Raw genomic sequence first — 16268 nt, forward strand, 5'->3', positions numbered from 1 at the left:
CAAGCGATGGCAGTCTTGGGTGATGGATGGACGGGCTATCGGCTGTCCTCCACACGTCGGGCTTGAAGTCCGGTTGCCAGGGTTGTGCGATCGGTGATCAAATCGAGGTGCTGGTTGGACGAGTCCGGGAGGAAGCACGCACGTCCTTGGTTCGACTTCTTGACTGCGGAGACGGAGGTTTTTTTGATCTGGGCGGGGATGTTTGTTTCTGTGCCCACTTTGCGTCAGGTATAGCAAGGAACGACACGACGACATTGTTGCGGTGTAAGCGTATTCTGGAGCTCGTGTTGATATATCTGGATGGGAATTATGGGATTATGCCTCGACAAGGTTGGCAGCGACGGCATTCGCACGGAATGGTGTCCATAAACTTGAAAGAAAAATAAAATCGAAATTTGGATACGCTGCACAATAAGCAACTAACTAGCATCAGACTTCAGTAGTCAGACTCGACTTGAAGAAAACCTGGCCTCGATGCGATGCGACCGCGAAGTGCGGCAGGGTGCAGGACCAGGAGGTCCTTGTCTTTGAAAGACATGTTTTAAAGATTGCTCATGGCCGTGGCCGTGGTTGATGGGCCATCTGGGAGGAACCCGCAATGACGGGATCCTCACGATGGGGTACCTCAGGGTACGTGATGGCGCTATATCGAGATGGGAGGAAACGTGGGAGACAATGTATCAGAAGTACAGAAATAGTAAGCTTGGAAGAGAAGGAGCGTGGGAGGTCAGCTTGGGTACGTATCGGAGCGCATGCCTTTTCTTGTCGGTACGTACGGATACGTACTTGGTAGCGCCGTCGCAGCTGAGAAGGTGCAGCACTGGCACATAATTGGATTGGGTGGCAAGAGCAGGTGCAAGGGGGGGCACTGGACAGACAGGGGGAAGGTGCCGCTGCCTTGCAGGTGCGGGAGAGAGAGTACCTGCCCTGGGGGAGCTTGAGGCGCAAGTTGCTCGTTGCTGTGGAGACGACGTCAACAAAGCCCATGACGCCGGCGGACGCCTTGGTAACCACCACCACGGCCCATCGCATCGCCTGTCGCCTGGTCTGAGATGGTTTCCTCAGTTACAGCTCCCCCCTCCAACCCGCCAAACCCACCAAAGGCCAGGCTTATACTCCCTTGCCTGTGGTCTGTGTCTGTTTGACTGCCGCTCTCCTCCCTCGTCTTTCCTGACTACTACTACCTCTCCTACCCACCCAGATTATCTCCAGAGTGGAATCTTGAATTTCCTCCCCTCCCCTCCCGTCAAATCCACTACTGCAGGAAGACTACCATCTATCAGTCCATCGCGCGGCTGAATTGCCAAACTTCCTCCAAAACCACTCAAACCAACAAACTCTTACCGCTTACAGCTACTCAAGAAGGTCCAAAAGAGCTTCTTGCGTATCTAACCAAAAACTTCTCTTGTTGCCAATTGACAATTTTACCTTTGCCTAGGTAGAGAGCACGCTCTCCGAGCTCTCACATCTTTCTTACCTCGCCTGAATAAGGCGTATAGACCAGATATCATCTGTTTAACCCGCAAAGTCTACCAAGACTGAGCACAACCTCTCTTACCCCCTAGCCCGGCACTTCTGCTTGCGCTGCGTGAGGTGAGTCTCGCCGTGCTCTCGCAACAACAATATCACAACCAAAGCTGACTTACACTCCTCCCAGTTTCGGACCCATAGGTTCCCATCGACAACAACCGACCGACGACAATCCCTTCCGGACTCAACCTTGCGACACAATGCTGTCCAATAACCCCCAAACCAGCAATCTTCATGCCCGTCACAGAGCACACCGACGCCAAAATTCGACACCGACGGCATTCGAAGCAGTGAAGATCCAGCCCTTGCCCCCAAATGTCCAGCGTCAACGAGCTCTCGGCCACCGCCGAGGCCTCAGCCTGGACACAAGAAGGCAGGACTTTGCACCGGTAAGTATGACTACTAACACAGGACTAGCACAACCGCAGCATGTACTGCGAGAAGCGCAGCAGCAACGCATTCAAGCACGCCCGGGCCCCCGCCAGCAGGCACACCTTCGACAACACTCACAACAACAAATTCACCGGAGACAGCAAATGTACATGGCCTCCAATGACCATGAAAACTACCTCATGTCCCCCCATGGAACGCCTCAGGCTCAGCGCTTCGACGCCACATGCTTCGACTCATCGCCCATACAGTACAACCAGTATGGCCAGCAGATGAACAACATGATGGCCAAGGGTCAGCAGGTCTATGGCGCGAACATGGGAGGCAACAAGGACTTTGAGCTCTTTGGCTCTGACAGCGCTCTCTCGACCCCTTCTTTCATGAACTTTAGCGACACTCCCAACACCCCTCAGGGCTGGATCTCTGAGGATGAGACTGCAAGCACAAGACGGTCTTCGCGGAGAATTAGCAATGGCATCATGGACAGAGTCAACAAATTCGAGACCATGGGCGTTGAGCAGATGCAAAGACCAATGACGCCACCACACCAGGATGCAAACAGTACGTCTTTCCGAATCTCACCTCCGCTCAGTCACTTACACGATCTAGACTACTTCCCCCCGACACCAATGGAGACACCCCACGACAGGGCCGTTAAGCACGAGCCCATGTCTGCCAGGCCGAGTCGATTCGCTGAGGGATACGACGAGTCCATGGAGGAGACTCTCAAGCCCGTGAGGAAGTCGAACCAACGCACCCAGAACATCTTTGAGGAGATGCGCAAGCAGTCGGAGCAGAACGTCATGACGGTTCCTCAGCAGCCCTCTCAGATCCCCCACGGTCTGTACGACCAGGTTGTGCCGACTGCCGACTTCATGAACATGAACAACTTCAACAATGAGTTCCTGAAGATTCAGGAGGTTCCTGGCTACGACGGCCTCTCTGATGATCTCCAAGTCTCTTCCGACATGTCCCAGCACTCGACTCCTCACACTCCTCTGATGAACTTCCACAGCGCTTTCGATAACCGCCCTGATCTCCACCACCCCAACATGACCATCGGTTCTATCTCGCCTTCCAGATCCTTTGACGACAGATCCTTTGATGATTCTCGCCTTTCTTCACCCCATCGCCGTACCGAGTCTCTTGCCAGCATTGCCAGTGCCGCGAGCATTGCAAGCATCAACATCGAGGAGACCAAGACTGAGACCGGCGTCACGCTTGATGACATTGCTACTTACATCACCGGACCCGATCCTGCAGATGGCAAATGGACTTGCACTTTTGAGGATTGTGGCAAGAAGTTCGGACGCAAGGAGAACATCAAGTCTCACGTTCAAACCCATTTGAACGACCGACAGTACCAGTGCCCTTCTTGCAAGAAGTGCTTCGTTCGCCAGCACGACTTGAAGCGCCATGCAAAGATCCATACCGGTATCAAGCCTTATCCCTGCGAATGCGGCAACAGCTTTGCCCGCCACGATGCTCTGACCCGCCACCGCCAACGTGGCATGTGCATTGGAGCGTTTGACGGCATCGTCAAGAAAGTTGTCAAGCGCGGCCGTCCCCGCAAGCACCGCCCCGAGATGGACGAGCGCGTCAACAAGTCGGCTCGCACAAGGACCAAGAACAAGTCGACCGCCTCCACATCATCGCAGTCCGGCTACTCAGATAGCTCTGCAGTCAACTCTCCCGAGAACGACTTCATGATGTCGGATGACCAATTCGAGATAGGCGATATTGACGAACGTCGAAACTTCGACATGCCCCTTCAAATCACCACAAGCTCATCCGCACCTATGCCTTCTTCGCCTCCACGTCTTCACCGGGATTCGCACTTGGAGACTTCCCCGGCTGCGAGCCACCATTCCGAGTACGTCTCCCCAGAGGCCCTGATGGAGGCACCCGTCTCGTTGCCCCAGCAACCAGAATCACCAGCAAAGAGCGAGTACAACACCCCACCGGAACTTTCCCAGTCTTCATCGCCACCACCCAATCAGTTCTTCGACGCCGAGCCCAATCACTCTGGTTTCAGCGACGATTCACTGCTGGCTGGAATGAGAGGCAATGCTGGTCCCATCGGCAGCACCAGCATCTCGAGCCTGGGCCTGGTCGATGCTGATGATGAATTGCTCATGAACATGAAGGCTTTCACAACCGAAGATGGTCTAGTTCAATTCGACCGTGAGTCCAACATGCTCATGATGAGCAAGTTTGACGAAGAATTCGAAGACCCAGTCAACATGTTCACCAACAACGATGATATTTTCTTTGGCAGCTCATGATGGATAATATTTTCTGGTGAAACGGTTCCCTTTCCGAAAGGTGTAGGACGGTGTCACGACTTCTTCTCTTCAGCAATGTGTACGTTATGACGCTTTACGCTTGTGCTTGATCTTGGTCTTTCTCAGCACCCACCACGGGACCATGTAATGACGACGGGTTATCGCGACGCTCTTCGTTCGCTGGACGGATGTACTATCACAATGGGGTATCAAAATGTTCGGTCTATAGGTGTTTTCGGTAATGATTCGGGTATTTTTGGCGATCAGCGGCGGGTTCTGGCCTTTATTTTTCTGGTATACGGCAACGGGATTTGGAATGAACATGAACCCGATGTCTGGCGCTGGGCGACCGCGCGTGTGCCTTACGCCTCGGTTGGGTTCTGGGATTACGCGATAGAAGAGATAAGATGAATTGAATTTGGGATGGATTTCAAATTGTTTGATTTACTGTGACTGTGACTATGACTGTGACTATGACTGTGACTATGACTGTGACTATGACTGTGACTATGACTGTGAATATGAATCAAATGTGTTCGACGTGTGTGACTGCTGAGACCATGTGTATCGCCAACAGCGGCTATGAGGCTTTTGCTTTGAGACTTTACTTTTTCTTTTCTCCCCGATTTTTACATCACATTCCTGAGTGGAGGAAAACTTCGTCATGGGAGCCGGTGCGTGTGACCTCGGGGTTCCACCTGTTGGAATGCAAAACATCTTCAGCAAAGGTGGCAGCGTCGAGAACAAGTCGGCTTGCCGTCGTGCCGTCCAAGTTCTAAGGACGGAGAATTACGGATACGTAGGTACTCGATGCTGAGACTGGCTGCTTCTAGGTTCTTACGATTGTGCTTGCAGCGTTGTATAGCTGAATCTGTTGGGGGTGTACATTCCAGTTGTGGCCCCGAGTGACGGGCGTTGAGGAGGACGGTGCTTGGATGATGGATACATGACTTTCATATTCTATTTTAATAAAGGGACAGCCTGCTCGGCCTCTGAGGCCTCCATCGAGATCAGATGGCGGTATCTTGGTACTTGGGGCTCGTGATTGTTTCAAGATCTTGAAGAATTCTAGTCAAGGACTATTCTCTAGGGATTGAGGCACGGCAAGACGGCGTTCATCGAGAAAGCTGAGGTATCCCTATGAGGGTCTTTCCGAGCCCTCGAATGCTCCTTGGATAGGAAGAGGTGAGGTCCACCTGTGAGGTACCTGAGCCACTTTCTCCCTCTCTCCTGCAGTTCTAACCACCCCCAACGGCTTCGATTGTCCACTATTGCGGCGCCACGCATGGAGAAAATCGAACCAAAGCCCGTCTTTGCTGCGTGTCCACACCCCTCCAGGCTGTAGCTGCCTTCCCTCTTCCAAGTTAAGCCAATGACCGCTACCTTGTAGAGTAACTGAAAGCTTAGCGCCCATGATCACGACCTTCACTGCATTTTGAGGACCTGTCAGGGCTTCAACATGGCGCATGGGTCTGGGCATTTTCAAGTGACAGCTGCGCTTACAATCACACCAAGTGAAATCACACACAGAAGATTAGAGAGCAGGTGTTCATGACAGACGACAAATGACCCAGTCTATTCGGACTTCTTAAAGCCAAAGCCCCTGGGGGCCAGTTCTAGGTATCATACAGACGCCATTTCATCGATTCCTGAATTTTGATTTCCTTTTTTGATTCTCATTCATTTAACCCGGTCATAAAACCCCCCTTCTTTACCGACGAGGCATACCCCGTCCTCTTCCTCTCAGAGCGCGCTGTGCGGCGCCCGGGGGCAGCTGCTGACCAGGGGCCTGTGGCTGCGCGCTCTCCTCGTTGCGGATGGTCTCGTCGACGCCGAGGATGAGGCAGCTGGCCTCGGTAGCGGCCTGAATGGCGTTGATCTTGACCAGCGCCGGCTCCCACACGAAGCGCTCCATCATGTCGGCGATGCCCTCGTTGATGAAGTCGACACCGGCCCAGGTGCTGCCCTTGCGGTGCTCCACGCGCAGCTTGTTGAGGATGTCGGTCGCGTCAAAACCGGCATTGTCGCAGAGCTGGCGGGGGATGATCTCGAGAGCCTTGGCGAAGCTCTTGATGATGGCTTGTTGCTTGTGGGGGATGTTCTTGTCGGCGAAGCGGTGGAGGTATGCGGACACCTCCATCTCAGCGGCACCGCCACCACCGACAATAGTGTGGTTCTTGATGGCGCGCTTGACGATCATGATGGCGTCGTGCAGGGAGCGCTCGACTTCGGCGATGAACTGCTCAGCACCGCCACGGAGGACGAGTGTGCAGGTCTTGGCCTCGGGGCAGCCCTCGAAGAAGTTGAAACGCTCGCCTCCGATCTGGCGCTCGTCGAAGCTTCCGCAGGTACCCAGGTGCTCCGCAAGGATATCTGAGCATGTGGATTGAACAGTGGCACCGGTGGCCTGGACCACGCGCTCCATGTCCTCGGATGTGACGCGACCAGCGCAGAAGATGTCGCGGTCTGCAAAGTACTGGGTAGCCAAGTCGCCAATGGGCAGCTTGCTGAGCACAACCTTTGCGCCCGTCTTGTAGATAGCCTCCAACTTCTTGTAGATAATCTGCCACTCAGCGTCGACAACAGCCTGGTAATCGGACACCTGCTCAACGCGGACCTCGGCGTTGTCCTTCTCGGCCTTGAGCTCCAACTCGACGTTCAAGCACACAATCTTGGGCTTCTCGAAAGACTTGGGTTGTTGCTCGAAACCGGCGTAGGAGAATGTCTTCTTGAATGCGACACCGTTGACGAATAGTGACTCGGTGAGGGAACCGCCGGGAATCTTCTTCACGCCGATCAACTTCTCGTTCAGGTCGTCCTGGTCCAGGGAGAGGACGGCGTCCACGACCACTGCGCCCGATTAGCATTTGTGTCACTGGAGGAGTGCATCCAACGTACTCTTTGTGAAGAACTCGGTGTTGCGCTTAATCAGCTTGCTCGTCATGGCGGTAGCCGCCAGTTTGCCGAGCGTTTCCCTTCTGTTGCTCTCGTTGGTGTCGATGGCAATCTCCTTGATCTTGTTGACGGCCATCATAGACGCTCTCCGCAGACCCTTGATAATAACCTGGGAGCTGACGCCCTGCTCAACGTGCTCCTTGATCTCCTTCAGGATCTCTCCGGCCAAGACGACGACGGACGTTGTGCCGTCACCGACCTCAGCATCTTGTGATCTCGCGATATCGACAAGGATTCGGGCTGCGGGGTGAATGATGTCGAGGAGCTACATGCGCGTCAGTATGCCTGAGTCTCCCATAAACAGTCCTTGCGGTCCTTCCAACCTTCATAACAGTAGCACCATCGTTGGTGATTGTCTGTCTGCCGTTGGCATCGACCATCAAGAGGTCACCTCCATAGGGACCGAGAGTAGACTTGATCGTGGCCTGGACAGCCAAGCAGGCGTTGATGTTGGAGATAATCTGACCCTTGCCCTGAGAGGTATCGGTTCCTGCGCAACATGCTCGTCAGTCACAGTTTCCAGGTCGGCAAGGGGAAGGCGGTGGGGTAGCGCACCCTCTTTCAGGACAATAATGGTCGGGGTCTGGCCTCCGAACGACATTTTGGGCGATTATTTCGATGCGACGAGTACAGCGGTAGGGGTGACACTCGACGGTATGTTCAGGATTCGTATGTCGTCGCGGGGAGAGGCTGTACTTATGCTGTTCGTGGCCCAAGAAGCTTCTGGAGCTCCAAAAAATTATTGCAGCCTTTCGTGATGTTCCCCGGGCACGGACCAAGGTGTGGCTGCCTTACCTTAGCTGGATTATGTAATTGAGGAGGGGTACTCACGACCCCTGCGACTTCCCCGCCAAAACCCAGGCGAAGTTTCAACATCACCAATTCCTCGGAAATTCTTAATGTGTGATCAGTCAATCTTCGGCCACCAAGTCTGACGATGGATACCATCCTGGCTTCTTGCTATACATCCATGTTGTAAATGCTAATTCTCACATGGTTTCATATCGGTGCTTACTCTCGACATGGTCGACAACACGGCATGTATCTTCAAGCTGGTCAAGGCAGTTCGAGACAATGTTCTCACGCCAATCAGCGGTCTCGCGGGATGCAGGCTGACTTGGCTGCCTCCCCCGTGTCTACCTATTTCATCGCCTTCATCCGACATTTTTGAATCATTCTGGTCATCGACCACGACTTAGCCACTAGAGGGGCTTGTTCATTACTTGCGTGGCTCAGATGATGTCGACCTTCACGTACGACGAGAAACTTGCCCTCGACGAAATTCGATTGATCCAGCTTCTCCCGGGAGAATGGCTCGACGGTCTCGAATGCAGGCTATATCTGGCCCAGCAGGAGCACAAGTATCAAGCCTTGTCCTATACATGGGGGAGCTCGAAACGATCAAACCAAATCACCGTCAACGGCAAAATCCACAGGATTACTTTCAATCTAGACAGGGCATTGCGTTCTGTCCGAGGACAGACAAAGGCAATCACTCTCTGGGTCGACTCCATCTGTATTGATCAAAATGACGCTGCCGAAAAGAGTCACCAAGTTGGCTTGATGCACAGTATATTTCGTAATGCAACTGAAGTTATTGCTTACCTGGGGGATGGCTTGGATCGGAGCCGCAGGGACTACGCACGTCGCTTTGAAAAGCTAGGGAAGAGCCCCCTTATCAATTTCGGCTCATTGAGTGAGGCCAGCCTTGCAGGAGTGAGCGAGGTCAGTCTCAGACGAATGAGTGCGTCCGGCATGTATAAGGGGACCCCTATATATGAGGACACCCTCTTCATGGAGGTTCAGGGGCTCTGGGACAAATGGAAGGACTCTCCACCGGAGTCACTCACGGAACATGAAGAGATCATATGCTTATACGGCCTTCTCATGGAACTTTCTGGTAGCCTCCAATACCACATGTTTCCGGGCAAGCAGTCGCCAGAACAAAATGGTATGTGGCTCGATCTCAGCGAAGCACACCGACGAGTGCTTTCTGAAAGAATGCGACATTTTGCGACAAGCGACTGGTGGAATCGGATGTGGATTGTCCAAGAGGCATGTGTCGCTCGACAGCTTACAGTTGTTTGCGGTCGTGCCTCTATCCCTTTTCTCTGCATCGGCCACGCGGCTCAAGCACTTCTACACTCACCCGTCACAAAACACTCGGATTTGGCCAAGGTCATGATCTTCGTGGCGGGCAAGATAGACGCAATCAACACTTTACGCCTCGGATTCGGCAGCTTGACGCACTTCACTACAAGCAATTCCCTGTTGTGGCTTCTCAGAAGATTCCGCAGCCGCAAATCTTCAGAGCCGCGAGACAAGATATTTGCTCTTTTACGACTTGCCGAGGATCTGAAAAGGACAAAGCCATTTCGAGATAACCATTTATGCATCACGGTCGACTACGGCATTGATGTTGGTGAAGTATTTTCCGACGCTGCATACGATATCGTACGCGACACTGGTCTCCTCTGGATGACGACAACAGATTTGCTCGCCAAGACCCGCATAGACATTCCTTCTTGGGTGCCAGATTGGTCTTCCGAACACATGGTTCCTGGGTTCAACCAGAGACGATACCGCCTTCAAGAAGAAACCCTTCTGCACTTCAACGCAAGCCGTCTACGATTTTGCCACTCACAACTTCATTCGTCGAATGATCAACCAAGATACGCACTACCTCAACAACACTTCGAAGAATTACTCAAGGGAGACGACCGAGACAGGTGGAAGCCTGTGCACTGCCTCCCGAGTATGATCAAATACACATCAAGCCCTCCATTCCAAAAGGACCGGCAGCGTTCTGCGCTGATTCTTCAAGGCGTAACTTGTGGCGTCGTTGCATCTGCAAGCGTTGTCATTCTCAGTGATCTTTCGAACATTGGTCTGGCCATTCTCCAGGTTCGAGAAAGCTACGGGGGACATGGAGGTTGGCAGATTGGCCAGAGATCGTTTTTCGAGACTGTCGTAACCTGTCTTTCCTCATCTGTACAGATCCTGTGCGAAAATGGCGGACATCCCGAGAAACTCGAATCACAGAAACGACGCGAACTCGCCATATGGGCCTTCAATCGATACAAAGAATACCTGGAGCTTAAAGGTGATCTGCCAGACTTGGAACAGGAATTCTCGCACGAGGCCGCAGCTTGTGCCGACGGCTGCGATGTTGACGCCCTTGGCTCAGTGGGAAGTCCCCTAATACGGTTCCTTTGCCCAGTACAACACCGCGATCGGCAGCATATAAGAACTCTAGTGCCCCAGGCTGCTGCGTTCAGGCTAGTTGCTCTACCTAAGGATCACGATCTACGAGCACCGTCAAATCTGCACGTTCCACCGTGGATTGAGGACACCGTCAGGACTATGGCCGCCGGAAACCGACTATTCGTCACTAATAGAGGCCAAGTTGGGCTGGGTCCGGAGAGCATGCACGTGGGAGACTCGCTCTGCGTCCTTGAAGGTGGACTTGTGCCGTATATTTTACGGAAACACGCTGGGACAATTTATACCGAGTCTTCGATGGTCCATCAAACAGAAAGCATCATGGGCACGCATCGGTTTACCATGGTCGGAAGCTGCTATGCTGACGGCATCATGCACTGGGGTGACGAAGAGCATGGTTGGGGAGATAATGCTGATGACATCGAGAGGCTGGAATCGAAGCTGAGGCGAAAGCTCAAAGCTCCTGAACTCGTCGAAACCGCATTTCTTCTGGTCTAAGCTAAGTACGCAGCGTGGTTATATACAGCGTCATCTCTTTAGATGAGCTGTGAAGGTTGAGGCTGAACAGAAAGGAAATTCTGATGGTATTTATCTCAGTCTCTTACCTATGAACATAATAGACCCCTATCCTACTACGCCAGTCATGTATATCAACCCCTGAGAAAGCCGACATGTCTTACCAAGAAACACCTCGATCCTCTATTTGAATCTCCACTCAACATCCTCCCATCCAGCTCGCCTCGAAAGAGTCGCCTTGCTAGACTTGCTTCCATAAATAGGCGACCGCAGACCTGAAGTAGAGAACGGCATCTCGTGATCCGGTACCTGCACGCCCTCGAGCTCGAATCCGACAGCCAAGCACGCCACCGCGCCCAACAACTCGGCAAACGCGAAGTTGCGGCCAGGGCAGAGATGCTTACCGCCACCAAACGGCACAAACGACTCCTTTGTGCCCTTTGCAATGTCGGGCGTGTTCTTGAGCCACCGCTCCGGGTTGAACTCCTCGCCGTCCTCGCCCCAGACAGGCTTCTTGTGCATCACGGATGCGCTCCACTGCACCTCGACGCCCTCCTTGAGAAGGTACTGCCGTCCCGTCTCGTGGTCCGTGATCGTCGTGTCCTTGCTCGTGACGGTCCGGCTGCCGGTGACGGTGTTCTCCGAGCGGAGCGTCTCCCGGTAGCACGCGACCACGTACGCGCACGACTTACCCAGCTCCGTGACGTCGATTGTAGCAACGCGCTTCCCGCCCTCGGCGGTGATGGCGAGCGCTGCCGAAGACTCGACTTCCTCGCGGACGCGGGCGAGGTACTTGGGGTTCGCAAAGACGTTGACGATGAGCCAGAACATGGAGGGCGCGGTGTTGACGGTCGAGGCGGCGGGGAGGGAGTCCATGGCGCCGAGCATGATGTCCGAGAGGCCGAAGCCGCGCCAGAACTCGGCGCGGCCGCGGATGGTAGCGGAGACGGTCGGGCCTTGGTCCATTTTGCGCATGTAGTAGCCTACGAGGCCCGTGACGATCTTTTTGCGGGCTTCGAGGGCTTTGCCGGCGATGATTTTGGAGATCCAGCCGTATTGCATCTTGCCCATGCCGCTTTCGTATGTCCTACGCCGAGGGTGTCAGCAACTTATAGACTTACAGGGAGAAGATGTGAAGAAAACATGGTGATGAGGAGAACGGGAAAAACATACCAAATAGCGTCAACCAGCTCCAAGTTGTTGAACGGGCTATGCTCGCCATACAAAGCCCTCGTCGTCGCAACGCCAATCAACCCCCGAGCCCAGTAAAACACATCATCAATCTTCTCGGGGTTACCGGGCTTCACCTCGTTGAAGCGGCTGCTAATGTAGTCGAGCGCGCTCAGGTTCAGTTTGAGCAGGTTCTCGCCGGACAGAGCCGAGATGGTGACGCGAGAGATCTCCTCGACGGCGTTCTCCTTGACGAGGCGGTGGGTGACTTCCGGGTTGATGCCCATGGCGCGGCCAATCTCCTCGATGCGGGCGCCGAACTCGAGCGTCTTGTTGCGCATGGCGCTCTGGACGAGCGGAGCGCTGTTGATGACGTACATTTTCTTGCCGAGGACTGGGATTGTGCAGATGGGGAGCTTTGTGCGTTTACTGTTGGTGTAAGATTTAGTTGTTAGTGATGTGATTTTGCCATGATGTCCTTCATGAGGTCCTGCCTCTGAAGGGCGTATCTAGAATGTCTAAAGCGTTGAGGGGGTGTTGTTCGACTTACGCCAGCTTCTCGTAGACACCAGGGTACGATGTGTTCACGGTGATCCAGTGGCCGATGATGGGAAGAAGGCCCTTGACGACGGGGGGCTCGCGGGGATCCACGGGCGCGGCGACGAACTTGTCAATGACCATCAGGACCGTGACGACGAGGGCCACGGCCGAGGCGATCAGCTTGACGGAAGATGTCGAGCTGAAGCGCTCCAACAGCGTAGCGACCGCAGTCGCGGCGGCGCTTGAGGAATCCGCCATCGCGAGGCTACAGAAGAAGAGATCAAGCGTCTGTCGAAAGGGAAAGTGAGAGCTGTGTCAAAGAGGAAACAAGCTCACAGTGGAAGGGGAGGTAAGGTAGGGTAAGGTAGGTGGAGTGAAAAGTGTCGTTTGTTCCATCGTCCGGCAGTGAGAGACGTCCCTCGTGGTTTTATATAAGTCGTTTGACTGCGTTTCGCCCAAACCCTTCGCTTCCCTTGCCTCCCCCCCCTCCACCTCCTCGGACTCAACGTCCAAGCCGTCTCATCAAAACATAGGGTGACAGGTACAGGTCTTGTTCGACAAAACACGGTTCAGATGAGCTTCCCTAAACCTTCTTTTCGCATATGCAACTTGCACTGCCCTTGCCTTTTGCTCGTTTCCCCATCCATGAGTAGGAAACTAGGTAGCTTAAGCAAGCGGGGGATCCTAGGCACAACGCGAAAGGGGGGTAAGGATTACGATTCCTCGCTCTCTCATTGGCGTACTATCGTCTAACGAGACGGCATTTCTAATTGCTCATGCTATCCGCGTATAACGAAAGATGTGCAATTAGGGTGCCCATACATGTGGCCGCAGCATGGCATTGGCGTGTGTTCTGCGAGCATTATCTTGCAGGAGTCAGTCAGGGGAGAGCTTCGCGAAGCTTGGAAGCATGGTGAGTTGGGGATCGTCTCCCCCGCCAAGCCTTGGGCCGAACGGGAAAAGGCGTTTTGTTAATTCCCCGCGCGCCAATGAAACCGCAAAGGCCTAAAGACTGCCCCGGTCTCGGTTTCGGTTCCGCATTACCAGGGGGTTAACGATGCGATCCCGAGTCCGCCTTGCTACAGTTCCTCAAGCTCTAACATGCAGCACAGGTTGCACGGTAAGCTGTGTTTAGCTCGTACAGCTGTACGAAATATGAGCTTTATAGTTTCGATGAGGTTGGGGAATCGACGTATAAGAAAGCGATAGCTGAATCCTGGAAATATGAGTGAATGAAAGAAAGTTGCGTCTTTAAACCACTGCTCTCACTCTATCTCTAAACCGAAGTCTCGATACACCCCATAACCCCCCTCTCTCTCAAACAAGCAGAAATCATGGCCAGCGTCGAAGGACTTCGCGTAATCGTAGCCGGCGCAGCAACAGGCGTCGGCGCCGGCACCGCAAAGCTCCTTGCCGCCCGCGGCGCCAAAGTCGTCGTCGCCGACATCAACATCTCCGCCGCCAAACAGGTCGGCGAAGAAATCACCGCCGCCGGCGGCAGCGCCCTCGTCGTCGAGTTCGACCTCTCGGACGAGGAGTCCATCAAGAACCTGATCGCGCGGGGCACAGAGTGGCTCGGCGGCGGCCTCGACAGCCTGCTCAACATCGGCGCCGACCTGAGCCCGCAGAACCTGGGCAACGACAAGTCGGTGCTCGATATGGACGCCGCCGTGTGGCAGCGCACGTTCTTGGTGAATACGACCGGGTATGCTCTTACGACCAAGTATGCGCTGCCGCATTTGAAGGCGGCGGGGGGCGGTACGATTATCAACATTTCTAGTGTAAGTCACTCTCTCCCTATCCCCACCATTTTGGCGGCAAACATGTGAGGAGAGGAAGAAAATTGACTGAAACAAAGATGGGCGGCCACTACATGGGCACGCCGGAACCGATCCGCGTAGCCTACGCGGCGTCCAAGGCCGCCGTGCACGCCCTCACCCGGCACACGGCGGCGACCTACGGCCCGGACAACGTGCGCTGCAACACCGTCGCACTCGGCCCCATCCTGACGGCCGCCCTCGAGAGGGGCATCGCCGCCAGCCCGGCCATGCAGGAGGGCTTGAAGAGGGTCCCTCTGCGGAGACTTGGTAAGCTGGAGGAGGTTGGCGCGCTGTTGGCGTTTATGATTTCGCCCGACGCGGCGTACATTACCGGTGACATTTGGTCTATCAACGGAGGAACTCACGTCATGACATATTAGTGGAATTAAAAGTAGTCTATGCAGGCGATTACATAAATTTGAAAAGGAGTTTCACGTTTTTCGCCGTTTTCCTTGCGTTTTCAAAGTAGAGACTGTCTCTCTAGGTTGTTGATTTTGACTTTGGTGGGTAATGATGGAGTCGTGGAGACTACGTTTTTGCATGAGTCTATTTCATCCCGGTCTATCGACTTTCTGCCTACTAGATCTAGCTGAAGAGTAATACTGCCCAGATCGCAAAACTCAAATGAGAAAGCCAAAATATAGTAAGTAGTACGAGCTACTTCTGACATTGGGGGTATCAAAGTCGAACCTCATGTTCAAGGCAATTTCGTACAGTCTATAGTGGAACGTATGACGCGCGTTGTACGTTACTATCCGCGTATTACATAGTACAACGGTAAATGAGACACGAAGCCCGACCAATAGCGGCCTTGTAAGTCGTACAGACTAGGCAATCAAACAACCTAGTAGTCTCGTAGGATGTAATGGAAGATGGCTCAGTGGGGTTGCCTTTATCCGTAGACTCATGCTGCTCGTCTACCTTACCTAGTAGATATTTCGCCCCTAGACCTTGTATGCCAGACAACGTCACTACATCTTACACCGACATCGTAGCAATCAAGAACTCAATATTACGATCGACTTTATGAAAATACTCACGTACAGTAATGGCCAAAGACTAAACGGCTGCTCACTACTTTCAACTGTGGCACTCGCCCCGGGGGTACGTCTTTTGGCACAAGTCCTGGCCTACATTGCCAATGCGTCGTTCACCATGACTTACACTACAGCCCACTCGAGTCTCGCTCAACACGAACTAAATAAGATAAGATATCAGAAGGCGGTGCCGCAAAGAGAGCCTCTCCCCCGGTAATAACCAAAGCCAGAACCGGAAGCCCTCAAGTTTCCCCAAACGCCGGAATCAAGCGTACGATAATCTTACAAACCGAGTGCGTGGACGTCTTGATGCCCACGTGATTGCTTGCTTTAACGTACATTCATCTTCACAAGATGATCAATGCGTCACGAGAAGAAGCGAGGCGATATCGCACAACCTTGTGCGAAGAGGTGGTGACATCAAACGTGCCGTAATTTGCAGCCAACCCCCCCAAATCCGAGAGTCTTTCGCAAGCAGAGGTGTCACGTCCGCGTCCTCAACGACTGTCCCCTTATGCGTTTAGTTGTTGCTCAAGGAATAAGAAAGGGCCTTCCTAGGTAGGCAACGATAAGGTCAAATTTCTATACATTAACACCCATCACAGCCTAGGTCCTACCGAAGCTTCTACTACCTTACCCGTTCAGGCTTCCTTGACGCGCGAAGGTCGTCTCAATCACATCTGTCATCAAAGCGTATTCTCATTTTCTATAACCTTAGGGTTGTCTATTGTCATCATATTCTCTACAACACACGCCAGCACTCACTCTCTCAACTTTTGTTTCTCCCCTATGAAAACCCGCTC

The 16268-nt window shown here is 53.4% G+C and overlaps 5 protein-coding genes across 5 annotated transcripts; 3 read left to right on the top strand and 2 right to left on the bottom strand.

Annotated features, from left to right (window-relative positions):
- Positions 1-1483: 1483 nt before the first annotated feature.
- Positions 1484-4642, top strand: BDZ83DRAFT_27153 (uncharacterized protein). Its single transcript, XM_060502058.1, has 3 exons — positions 1484-1593; positions 1658-2481; positions 2530-4642. Exons 2-3 carry the CDS (start codon positions 1731-1733, stop codon positions 4203-4205), a joined length of 2427 nt encoding a protein of 808 aa, XP_060360903.1. The 5' UTR covers positions 1484-1593; positions 1658-1730; the 3' UTR covers positions 4206-4642.
- A 1274-nt stretch (positions 4643-5916) lies between these two features.
- Positions 5917-7761, bottom strand: BDZ83DRAFT_722537 (T-complex protein 1; the record flags this gene model as incomplete). The annotated part of the gene is made up of 4 exons (XM_060512477.1): positions 5917-7055; positions 7104-7425; positions 7484-7650; positions 7716-7761. 4 exons carry the CDS (start codon positions 7759-7761, stop codon positions 5917-5919), a joined length of 1674 nt encoding a protein of 557 aa, XP_060360904.1.
- Positions 7762-8399: 638 nt separating this feature from the next.
- BDZ83DRAFT_586572 (heterokaryon incompatibility protein) lies at positions 8400-10880 on the top strand (the record flags this gene model as incomplete). Its single annotated transcript, XM_060505964.1, has 3 exons — positions 8400-8876; positions 8961-10151; positions 10401-10880. The coding sequence occupies 3 exons, from the start codon at positions 8400-8402 to the stop codon at positions 10878-10880; spliced, it is 2148 nt and encodes a 715-aa protein (XP_060360905.1).
- Positions 10881-11081: 201 nt separating this feature from the next.
- BDZ83DRAFT_722538 (prostacyclin synthase) lies at positions 11082-12866 on the bottom strand (the record flags this gene model as incomplete). The annotated part of the gene is made up of 3 exons (XM_060512478.1): positions 11082-11985; positions 12072-12497; positions 12619-12866. 3 exons carry the CDS (start codon positions 12864-12866, stop codon positions 11082-11084), a joined length of 1578 nt encoding a protein of 525 aa, XP_060360906.1.
- Positions 12867-13942: 1076 nt separating this feature from the next.
- BDZ83DRAFT_755710 (short-chain dehydrogenase/reductase SDR) lies at positions 13943-14808 on the top strand (the record flags this gene model as incomplete). The annotated part of the gene is made up of 2 exons (XM_060514653.1): positions 13943-14389; positions 14467-14808. 2 exons carry the CDS (start codon positions 13943-13945, stop codon positions 14806-14808), a joined length of 789 nt encoding a protein of 262 aa, XP_060360907.1.
- Positions 14809-16268: the final 1460 nt, after the last annotated feature.

Source organism: Colletotrichum acutatum, assembly GCF_030867785.1.
Source record: "Colletotrichum acutatum strain CBS 112980 chromosome Unknown BDZ83scaffold_107, whole genome shotgun sequence".
In the NCBI taxonomy this organism is placed as follows: domain Eukaryota; kingdom Fungi; phylum Ascomycota; class Sordariomycetes; order Glomerellales; family Glomerellaceae; genus Colletotrichum; species Colletotrichum acutatum.

Bases quoted from the DNA above. Each gene is read 5' to 3' on its own strand.
- BDZ83DRAFT_27153 (XM_060502058.1), top strand. From the start codon at position 1,731: ATGCTGTCCAATAACCCCCAAACCAGCAATCTTCATGCCCGTCACAGA. The intron at 2,482-2,529 runs GTACGTCTTTCC...TACACGATCTAG, and splicing joins ACCACACCAGGATGCAAACA to ACTACTTCCCCCCGACACCA.